General features: G+C 33.3%; 1 protein-coding gene across 2 annotated transcripts in view; it reads right to left on the bottom strand.

Annotated features, from left to right (window-relative positions):
• Positions 1-1,674: 1,674 nt before the first annotated feature.
• LOC126739660 (ras-related and estrogen-regulated growth inhibitor-like protein) overlaps positions 1,675-12,269 on the bottom strand; it is a 30,763-nt gene continuing 20,168 nt past the window's right edge. For both annotated transcript variants that reach the window (XM_050445437.1, XM_050445436.1), the window contains 4 exons: positions 9,049-9,122; positions 5,282-5,446; positions 2,361-2,477; positions 1,675-2,277 (listed from right to left, as the gene is read on the bottom strand). In XM_050445437.1, coding sequence (XP_050301394.1) covers positions 2,143-2,277; positions 2,361-2,477; positions 5,282-5,446; positions 9,049-9,099 — 468 coding nt within the window. In that variant the 5' untranslated portion in view covers positions 9,100-9,122 and the 3' untranslated portion in view covers positions 1,675-2,142. The remainder of the gene's footprint in view (positions 2,278-2,360; positions 2,478-5,281; positions 5,447-9,048; positions 9,123-12,269) is intronic.

Below are 12,269 nucleotides of genomic sequence, written 5' to 3'. Positions count from 1 at the left end.
CTCTGCTAATATTTCTGGACGCTAGCACTGCAACAGCAATGGGCTATGTTTATATCCCAGGCTGCACAGACCTATAATCTAGCCGCTTCTTTTTTCCAAGAGACGCCAAATATAAATAGGATTGGATAATTAATATTAAGAATCCTTGCTCAAAAACCACTGGTGAAATAATTCTAACTAAACACTTAATCTGTGCCAGTCATTTTGCCCCAGAATTCATTCTACCGCCAAAAGGCCACAGAGACTTGGCATGTAATGTTGTTCCACTATTATTTCTTCTAAAACGTAAGTAAAAAGTAAACATTTACTTTGTAATAATTATAATGTATCAATTAATAGAAATTTGATAAATAATTACTTACAAATATATTTCATGCATATAAAATAGCTATAAAATCATACTTTTAGGTATGTATTCATGATGAGTCAGATTCAAGTTTCTAGGCAGCATACATAGCTCATCTGTAAGCATAATTTTTAATATTTTACATGTAGCTTTTCACTAAGCCAATTATTATGCTTATTCATCTGATCTTTCACTTACATATTAGGCTTTTTCTAAGATGTTATAATGTGGCGATACAATTTTTTTCTTGTGTTTTTACTCTGACCCACTTTGTCTCTATACACAGTAAAAAATTCCGTGTTAATTTTTACACCAATTCTGGTCCAGAAAAGTCCACTACTTCTGCGTGTATATTTTACACGTATTATATTGGTAATTTATACGAAAAGCATCGTGTATAAAATTTACACCAAGTTACACTATAATAACTTACTACTGTTATTCTACTTATAATACACTATATAGTGTAACTTTTACACCTGGTAATGTATATAAATGGAGGCAAAGTTGCGCAATTTGGAGCTTAATAAAATGACGTTTAAAAAATTTTTTAAATTCCGGATGCTTCTGGAGTTATCCAAAAAAAAAATAAAAATTGTCAAAATCGTTTTTACCTTCTACCGACTTTATTTAAAGAGATATCGGAAAACTTAGAACAGTTTTTCATTGCCACCTTTTATGCTCTACAACATCACGCAAAAAAAAATAATCCGACGTTTCATGTTTTTTCGATCATCATTACCTTTTTTTTTTCTTATGGGCGCTATATTGGATTTTCTCATTATTAAAAAGTATTTTTAATTGCCTTTAAAATGAGGTATTGCACTTGCATATCCGATTACTTCGTCTAGTACTTCCCATAAGAACTTAATGGGATTATATCAATGGGATTTGCTGACAAGTCTATCTGGAAAATTATTATCAGCTCTGTTTTATATATGAATCAAAGCTATGAAATACCCTATATTTAATTGATATTTTCGAAACCAATTTAATATTGTGTTACAAATTTTATTTAAAAAAAATTTTTTTTTTAAATTTTAATGGTAAGTAGGCTATGCCAAAGTGACATGGCCGTTGCTGCGGTAATAAAGAAATAAAGGCGGCTATGACTTAAAACCATTGGATTGCTTAGAGAAGTCAAAAACTTGGACCAGGTGACAATATTAGACGGCTGAAATTTTGCCACTGGCTCTCAAACAAAATTTATGAAAAAACAAAGAGTTATGAGTTTTTACTAAAAGTTATATGGACGGATGAGTGTAGTTTTTTGACTGACGGAACATTTCTTAGACCACACGCCAAAATTCTCTCTAAAGTAAAACAAATTTTATTTTAAAAATTAAATATTTTTATTAAAATTTACATTTAAAAACAATTTTATGAGATATTGTTAGATTAGCTACTAGGCATATTTACATATAAATCTTTTAAATCTATAGGCTAATATTGCAATATAACGGCCATTGCCGTTAACAGCAAGCTTTATGGGATGATTTAGCTATTGTTAAAATTAAAATACAAAAAAATTATAAACTTTTAAATACACATAAGTGACACATTTATTACATACAAAAGAAGATCACGAATAAGTATTTTATATTACAAAATAAGCTGTATAAAGCATTCTTTTATTTCTGCGGTAAAATTAATATAATAAATAATTCTTATAGAAATATAAAAAATTAACTCAAAATCACCGTAAGGACAATATTTATCCCTGAACATTCTTAAAAAAATCGTGCCATTATGGCAGTTGCAATTTTTCCACCAAATTATAATTTTTCCTCAATTTTTCAATCTTTCGGTAGACAACTATCGCTTTTGCCCCTAACGTACAGCCGTAGATTTGAAGTTCTCGTTCCTAACATTCTTTCTAAGAGCGAGTGTTTTGATTTTCTTCTTGAAGCAAGTACAGCCCTGCATAGTTCCTAAGGAAAAGATCAAAATAATAATAATATATACTTATAATGCCCTCTATACTAAACGTAGATTTTCAGAAGTATTGACTTACTTGAAAAACTACAGCAACGGGCGCCACCTGTTCGGCAGCGGCCACCTCTGAAAATCCACATTCCAAGTTTCTGGCTAAGATGGCGCCTTCTTCTGTGCTTACTTCTCGTAAATGCACCTAGAAAATATAATTAAATTTATTTACTAATTATACGACTTTAACCCTTTCGAGACTAACGGGACAATACAACCCAAGGCAGATTTTATTTAGACTAGTGGGAAATGTGATCCCAAATAAGCGTGTAAAGACGCCAGTTCAGTCTTTTTATATCTATTTCCTCAATATTTTCGTACTCGTACTGGGTGCATGTGGTGCGTTTATTTGCAATTTTTAAGTGTTTTTTTGATGAATAATCTGCTGTATATGGTGTATAATCATGTACCTCTATAGTAGTATGTCTAATGTTAGCATCATATTTAACATTTTGACTGAGGCAATATGAAGGATTTTTTTTTCGTGGGACGTTATATCCCAGCAGGCTACTTTGGTGCGATTATTTATCCCAGTAGGCGTGAACATGTTTTTTTTCTTTTCAGAATGAGTAAGAGAAAATTAACTCAAAAGGAGCTAGAGGCAATCGCTGAAAATTAGGATTTGTCTGACAGCGATACTGATCCCTATCACAATAGTGAGGATGAAGAACCAGACTGGACCTGCGAAAGTCAGTCTGCATCTGAAGGCGATAACCAGTCTTCGAGTTCTGATGAAAGCGTCATAGAAACTGAAGGTAACGAGGATTTTTTTGATAATAATATACCAGATACAGTTAAATGTATCAGCAAGTCTTCAAACAGGGCCTTCAACTTCATCTGCATTAGACAACATAATCTGGAATTCAGTGCCGTAGAACTATACCCCAAGGATACAACTTCCTATTGCAAGGAATACCGAAATTCTCTTAAGCTCTATAAATAGTCAGTCTACGGAGATTGATATTTTTCTAAAGTTATTTCCAAAAAGCATATATATATTTATATCTCAGGGTACTAATCAAAGATTAACAATTTTGGATTTATTATGTGGAAGAGCTTCTAGAGTGTTTCAAGCATACATATCGAAGTGCAAGAGAGGATTTGGTCTATCAGTTTCTAGATGTAAGTATGGCGAAATTCAAAGGGAGATCGAGCCTAAAGCAGTATTTGCCATTAAAGCCCATCAAACGTGGAATAAAGTTATGGGTAAGAAGCGACTCTCTTAGCGATTATGTATATGACCTCGATATATATAGTGGAAAGCAGGATGGACAAGCAGATGGAAAAGTAGGGGAAAGGGTTGTTAGAAAACTCACCAGCTCAATAATGAAATCTGATGTTGTGATCTGTTTCGACCGATTTTTTACATCGGTGACATTGATGAAAACATTGTCATATGCTGTAGTAGGAACCTGTATTTGGTACGCGAAAAAATATACCAAAAAGTCAGGATAAATTAGAAAAAAGTGAAGCAAAATTTTTATGCACGAATGACGACATAACCTTTACTAGATGACAGGATACCAAAGAAGTATTGGCAATTAGTAACTGTCATGGGGATCAGCGTGTTGACCGAAAACAAAAGGACGGCCAAAAACTTGCTGTCGAGATAATCTCCTTTTACAACAAGTATATGGGAGGCGTCGATTTGACCGATCATTATTTAACCGTAAGTCTACCAAGTGGTGAAAAAAAGTTTTCTATAAATTATTAATGATAACAGCCGTAAACTCATTCATTATTCACAATGAAGCTAGATGTAAGAAGATACCATTTTTGGAATTCTTGATAGCCCTAGCCGAAAGCCTAATTGACCAAGGAAAAAGCAAAGCCGGTGTGAAGAGGCGTTCAACTACCGGACGACCGTCAAAGCGACAAAAAACTATGGTGAATGTTGGCGACCATATGCCGATTGTCTATATTGTGAGATTATGCAATATTTTGATAAAAACTATTTGTTCTACTTATGTATGTCTTTTATTTCAGAGCTGGTGGGACATATTGTCCCAACGGAATGGACTGATGGGGCGATATGTCCCACACTAAAAAAAATTAACGCGTTTGAAAAAAAATGTGAAAAAATTACAAACATCTCTAAGAACCTTTTATATTTTATAGACAATTATATTTAATAGACATTTTGGTCCTTCGAGCCGGATTTTGTTTGATTTTTATTTTTGCGAAGAAAGTACTGTATCGAAAGCTCACTGTTGAGAAACGTGGACTGTATTTATTGTTTTTTGACAATTAATGGATGTGAGACCTTACTTGGTTTTCTCTCGATTACAGTTTTTCACTCGCGTTAACTGGCCAGCTTTTTCTCAGTACGAAATGAGGTTTATCCCATAAACACTGGATTATAGCGGGTGGTACTAGATACGTGAACGATGCGGTTTAGCGATTTATTTCTTCTGATAATGGGTTTCAACGAACTGGTTCAGTATGTTGGACGCGCACCTTTTTATAAGGCCTCAAAACATTCTTTTGGATGCATTTGAATAGAAATACTTTAACTAACTGTTTCTACGCGTGAGCCAAGCGAAATTGAGTTAAAGTTTAAAGTTTAATGAAAATTTGAAATAGAATGAAGAATGAACTACTTGATTCAGACTGTTGTAAAATTTAAGAAAACTGAACAGACACTACACCCCGAACTCTTTGGTTCCTATTTATTAAGTATGATTTTAAAAATTTATCGCTATTGTCAATAAGGTTATAAAACCGATGATTGTCTAAAACGATCCGGTATTCGACACAGTCAAAGGCCTTGCTGAGATCACAGAACAAAACTACATTATTGCACGCTCGTTAATGTATGTTTGAATAATTTGGAACTATCCAGATAATATTTGGAGTGATAAAAAACTATAAGAATATTCTTAAAGTATTGACTTATTAAGTTTGGTTTTTGTTATTTATATTTTTAAGCTTTAAACATATTTTTCTTACCATATCATTTTTGTTTCCTACAATATATACTGGAATGTCGTTGTCAGATATTAATGCTCCAACTTTCTTCAGGTAACTAAAAGAGTTTCTATCACTAATTGAATAAACTAGCAAAAGGCCATCTGCCCAGTTAATAGTTTCATTCGATGTAAGGTCATTTTCATCCTAAAAGAAATATTATGGGAATTAATTGTTTATTAAAATTAACTTATTAATGTTACGTATTTTTATCTTTTTATTAGATATTATACATCGTTATAGAGGGTGATTATCCATAGCGATAGTCACGAATAGTAGCGAGGGTGAATATCCGTGAAACCTATCCATCCCAAAATACCCTCTAAGTGGGGATGAAATTTACCCCAAAAATGTTAAATAGAAAGGGATATCGACTAATACCCTTTTTTGAAGGTCCATAGATCTTGAGTACAACTGCCTTTGTGACCTCTATTGACTCTCTTAAAGTTTGAGTCCCGTTTAAACGGCTTATCATTATGAAGTTAAAAATATGTTTAAAATAAGCTAGTAAAAGAAAGACATTAAAAAAAATTGCAAAATAAATACGATAAGAAGGTATAATTTTAAAAATTTGTTTTAATTAAAAAGGGGCTTAATTAAAAAGGGGCTGTTATTCTGAATCCAACGAGACCATCAACAACGTCGTAGTTCTCATATTAGCTGAGATCTCGCATTTTTAGAGCCTATTTTTGGGCTCAAAACCAGGGTCAGAAAGTGACAATTTTCGAATTTTCAAAGTGTTCTCGTATTGTTAGTTCGGATTCGAAAAAAATCAATTTTTGATGAAAAATTCGATACGGGGGGGTATACCCGAAAAATGAAAAATCCCATACCTCGGAGGTCGATATCTCGGCTTCTATGGGCACTATCTGGAGAAATCCAACGGTTTTCTAATTATTATGCGCAGACCCTTGCCACCAACATGCATCTTCTAAAGTATATCCCATGAGTTTATTATGTTTGAAATTATCAAATTATATTAATTAAATATAATTTTTATTCTGCATCCAACGAGATCATCCACAAGGTCGAAGGTCTCATATTAGCTGAGATCTCGCATTTTTAGAGCCCATTTTTGGGCTCAAAAACGGGGTCAGAAAGTGACAATTTTCAAATTTTCAAAGTGCTCTCATTCCCTTATTTCTGATCGAATCCTGTTATAACCCGGTGTTTTCGTAATCTAGGTGATGTAAACAAGTCGATGGTATAGTTAGTTCGAATTCGAAATAATTCAATTTTTGATGAAAAATTCGATACGGGGAGGTATACCCGAAAAAAAAAATCCCAAATTTTGGAGGTCGATATCTCGGCTTTTATGGGCACTATCTGGAAAAATTCAACGGTTTTCTCTTAGTTTTGTTATTTTGAATTTAACGAGACCATCCACAAGTTCATAGGTCTCATATTAGCTGAGATCTCGCATTTTTAGGGTCAATTTTTAAGCTCAAAAACGGGGTCAGAAAGTGGCAATTTTCGAATTTTCAAAGTGCTCTCATTCCCTTATTTCTGATCGAATCCCGTTATAACCCGGTATTTTCGTAATCTAGGTGACACGATGAAGACGTTGGTATTGTTAGTTCGAATTCGAAAAAATTCAATTTTTGATGAATATATATCCGAAAAATGAAAAATCCCAAACTTTGGGAGGTCGATATCTCGGCTTCTATGGGCACTATCTGGAAAAATCCAACGGTTTTCTAATTATTATGCGCAGACCCTTGCCACCAACATGTATCTTCCAAAGCATATCCCATGAGTTTATTATGTTTGAAATTATCAGACGCCTTGGAGATGTCGATGAAGCATCAGTGGACCTCCTAGTGCGTGTCTGTGCATCTATCACAATTTGTGGTTGTGATTCCAATATGTTCGTTGCGCATTTGTTTTATATTCTATTGTGTATGATTTTGGCGAAAACTTTGGTATATGATTTATTATATTATAGGTTTATTAATCGGTATTGTTGTATTGGTGGTTTAGGTATGGCTACAAAAGCTCGTCGCGTTCCTCCGCAATCTCCTCTTTCTCGTAAAAGATGTTAAAAAGGACAATCAGGAAATCGATAAGTGGTCATCCGTTTTGCATAGGAGTTTATGTATGATCTTTTGTATGTTGTCGGGATCTGCTGTTTTGTCGTTTTTTAGCGATGAAACGGCTTTTTCCAGTTAAAATCTTAGTATTTCGAGTTCAATCATGTAGTCATATTAATCTTCTGTTTTATGTCTCAATGAGTCAATAAGTCAATGTCAATTTCTTTTCATGTGTCAATGAGTTTTTGTCTGCATCCATTAGTATGGGGGGGATTATTGGTTTTCCTTTTAGTTGTTAACCCTTTAATCTTTTCTTGGTAGTCACATTTACGTTTCACCGCAGTTTTTTGCCCAAACGTTTCTTAAACTGCCACCAGCAATTTAGAATATTTCTCGGAGACCAAAATGATGGAAGAAGCAAATAAAAATGAAAACTTTTTATGAAATATTCTATTTTTGGATGAATCTTCTTTGTTCCATTGCACGGAAAACACCTTTCGTTGTCCGATATTGGTCTTAGGAAAATGTGCATAGAAGTTTTTAATTCCGTACTTTTAGTATCCTTAAAAATTAAATGTTTGGTTATGTATTCTGGCTGATCACATTATAAAGTCATTTTCTATTGATGTAAAAAAAATACATTGGCTTGCAGCAAACCAAGTTCTTCATGTTATTTACATACACCCTAATTTCGATCTGGGATAAATGACTTCTATTTTTGGGGTTACCCTAAGGAAAACCTTTATAACCGTTCATTTCGAAAGCCAATAAATTTAGAGTGGTTATGAGAGAAAATTGTGGAATGCACAAATTCGACTATACCAGAAATTAGTAGATTAGAAGTACGAGATAGCTTTCACGATAGACTAACCTATTATTTATTCAAAGAAAGAAATCTGTTCGTGCCTTTTATATAATAAATTAATTTTTGTATTTATACGAAACATGTGAGTAGCAAAACGTGCAACATACATGCGTGCGCTTTGCCATATTTTTCCTCTAAGCACATCAAGTATAAGGATTTGATTCCCCAACCTGTATAATGAACTTCAAGTGTTTTTAATGGACGGTTTTTTTTTTTAATTGACACTGACTGTACGTATTTGATAAGGCGTAATGTGGTGTCATCAGAAACGTCCTTGATTTACATCTTTTAGTTGGTTATAAGTTATTACATGTATAAATATTTATCAACAGTTTTTTTTTATTGCTAAATTTTTATATTTTTAATATGCTCCACTGATATAGTATTTTTTATTTTTGTTTAGTTTTATAAGCCTGTAAAGCTAAATTTCTGGATTTAAAAAAAAACATTTTTTAGAATTTTTAAGGCATTTTTTATCCGGAGTTTTAAAGCAATTTTTAACATTATTCCAGGGACATGCAATCTGCTTTGTTACACCTATTTATTCTTGAGCTTTTAAATTAGTCCTTACCATTTTCTTTTTTGATTTTATTCTAGTCATTTAGTTACTATTTTTTGTACAAAAACTTACTTTACACTCCATTGAGACCCTACAGAATTCTTGTAGTCTTAAGATGGTAAGTCTGAGAAATGTGTTTTACTCTTTGAAAGATAACATCAAAACATTTCGCAAACAAACACATTAATTTTTATCTCTATTAAATTTGGATATTCCTAATTGATTTCAGTCCGTTATTATTATGATTTTTGTTTTAAATTTAAGATATTATCCTGTAAAAACGAATATAATTTACCTTAGGACAAGTGTCTAAAATTTCATACAATATAGGGTCGTTGTCTACCATCACCTCGTGTTTATATCTGGCATCTGGAAAAGAAAATTGTAAAAAAATCGGATGAAAAGTATTCTTTTATACTAAATACGTAATTTTTAATTAAAATGTGTAAGTCTTCATTAATAAATTCTATTTTAATTTAATTCCGTTTTATCCAATTGTTTTTTTTGATGCTAACACTAACCACCCACCAATTTTGTAAAGAATAAAAAATCTTCTCCTAATTGGATCCTTGTTTTTCACGGTATTTCAAAAGTTTTTCTCTACGTAGTAAATCATTTGAATCAAAGAAATCCGCGTTTTGACGTTATTTATAGCCAATTGGCAGGAACGTATTATAGACGGCTTCATAGAGGAAACTTAAGTTTTCACTTTCAGTTGTAATTTTGTTGTGACGTTTGAAATTGAAATCGATATGTTTTCAAACGCAAATTTTATTTCGAAATTTAAACAATCAATTTATTAATGAAATTCTTTGCCTAGTAATGAACGTGCCATAGTTTATGCGGTAATAAAAATAGGTATTTCCTCTGTTTCCAAAAACATTCAGATTTGATTAAGTTTTCTTTTTAATTAATAATAATAATAATAATAACGTTTATTAATTCCCAATACAATTAAAAATTTAATATTTACATTGCTGTAAAAGAAATAATAATAATATAATTGTACGGGATTAAATGGCCTAATTTTCAGCATCTTAACAATTACGTAGGGGCCGTTGAAGCCACGAAGTAAACTGTTTATTTATTTATTTATTTATTTTTATAATTATATATAAAGGGTGTTTTTTTTAGAGGTTTGGATTTTAAGTTGTCAAAACTGTTTCTGGTGATTGTCAATTTGATAGTTGGTGGGTCAGTACAGTTTGCCATTTCACAATGAATAGATTTACTCCAGAACAACGCTTTCAAATTGTGCAAATATATTTTGAAAATCATAGTTCAATTCGCAAAACTTACCGTGCGCTGCGTCCATTTTACGGTCGACATAATCGGCCATCCAAGCAAGTTATTCGAGAAACCATGGATCGTTTTCGTACCACGCATACTCTAGTTGATAATACGCACCCACAAAGACGCCATACAGTGCACACAGAAGAAGTTATTGCTGCTGTGGAGCATAGTATTGAAGAGGACCCGAATGAGTCGATTCGCCATCGTGCACTACAATTGGTGCTGTGCCCATCCACTTTGAGGAAGATTTTGCGGTAAGATCTTGGCTTGCGAGCTTACAAGATCCAACTTGTGCAAGAACTGAAACCGCGTGACCATTATGCGCGCCGTACGTTCGGTGAATGGGCGGAAAACAGTATTCAGCATGACCCATTTTTTCAATCCAAAATTTTGATCAGCGACGAGGCTCATTTTTGGTTGAACGGCTTCGTCAATAAGCAAAATAGCCGAATTTGGAGTGGAGAAAATCCAGAAGCTTTTGTTGAGACGCCCTTATATCCATTAAAAGTCACAGTTTGGTGCGCTTTATGTTCAGGAGGAATCATTGGCCCATATTTTTTTAAAGATGATAACGACCAGAATGTTACAGTCAATGGAGAACGTTATAGAGCTATGATTGCCGACTTTTTTGTTCCTCAGTTGAACCGACTTGATGTGGCAGAGCTTTGATTTCAACAAGATGGTGAAACATGCCACACAGCGCGTGACACTATCAATTTATTGCGGGAAACATTTCATGATCGCATAATTTCATGCAATGGACCTGTGAACTGGCCTCCACGATCGTGTGATCTCACACCCCTGGATTACTTTCTTTAGGGATATGTGAAGTCATGTCTTCAAAGATAAACCACAGACGTTGGATCACTTGGAAGCAAACATTCGCCGCGTTATTGCCGAGATACGGCCCCAGATGCTTGAAAAAGTGGTCGAAAATTGGACTTCCCGATTACGCTACATTCGAACCAGCCGTGGCGCTCATACGCCCGAAATCATTTTTAAGCACTAATGGCATAACAATATCTTTTAAATTAAACCAATACCATGTTAATAATTTTTTTTTTCATAGTTTGATTTCACTTCAAATTTGTATACCTCTCAAAAAAACACCCTTTATAAGAATATATTTACAAAAATAAAGAGGGAGAAAGAGAGAGAGAATAGTAGCAGAGATCGAAAGAAAAGAAGGCGTAAAGAAGAGATGACACTATAAATACAGCGCTACGTCACATATTGTATAATTAAATAGGTTCCATATTAAACAAACATTTTTTCCAAATTGAATTTCTTAACCAGCGGACTGACAATATTAAATCACTAATTTTATACTTATTTATCAGCTTGGCAGCATTATGATGTCTTGGAATGTCAACAAGAGATTTTTGTCTTATGTTTACATAATGTGCTGAAGAGCTTTAAATACAGCATTTTACTTTGAAGTGAATGGAATAAAAATTAGAGTGTGTAAACTTTTTTTTAAATCGACTCTTGACTTAAATTATCGAGTTATTAAAACTGCTCTTTCTAAAAAAACGGAATCTGGTATGATAGAGAGGGAAAGACGCGGAAAACATGGAAGGCACCCAACGATTGATCCGGAAATTAGGAATAGTGTTAAGAACTTTATAAATTCTATTCCCCGAATTGAGTCACATTACTTAAGGTCTCAAACTTCTAGAGAATTTATTTGTAGTGACAAGTCCCTTGTCGATTTATATCGGGATTATAAAACACTTCGCAAGAAAGGTAATTTTCCATTTGCAATAATATCCACTTAAATATAAATAAATTATAAAAGAATTTAATATATCTTTTTTGTCCCTAAAAAGGACTTGTGTGATCTTTGTGAAAGGTATAAAAACTCGGACGAAGAAGAAAACAAAAATTATACCAGGCCTAGGAAGACCACCTCCGTGAAAAGACCTTATCAAGGCAAGAGAAAGAAAGAGATAAAAGTAGGACGGATGGTACTCTTGTAGCTGTGTATGATTTGCAAGCTGTCATGCAGGTACCAAAGGGGCAGGTATCTCTTTTTTTTATAAATCAAGAATTAACTGTCTAAACTTTACTGTAAGCGACTTAGAAGCGAAAGAAGTTGTGTGCTATTTTTAGGACGAAACCGAAGGAGCAAGGGGCTTTGTGGAAATAGCAGCTGCATACTAGAATACTTACGATCCCTATAAGATCAGAATCCGAATAAAGATATTGAAATTATTTTTTATT

Source organism: Anthonomus grandis, chromosome 8 (assembly GCF_022605725.1).
Source record: "Anthonomus grandis grandis chromosome 8, icAntGran1.3, whole genome shotgun sequence".
Classification (NCBI taxonomy): Eukaryota; Metazoa; Arthropoda; class Insecta; order Coleoptera; family Curculionidae; genus Anthonomus; species Anthonomus grandis.
Note: the sequence above shows the minus strand (reverse complement) of the source record. Positions and strands in the feature narration are given on the sequence as shown.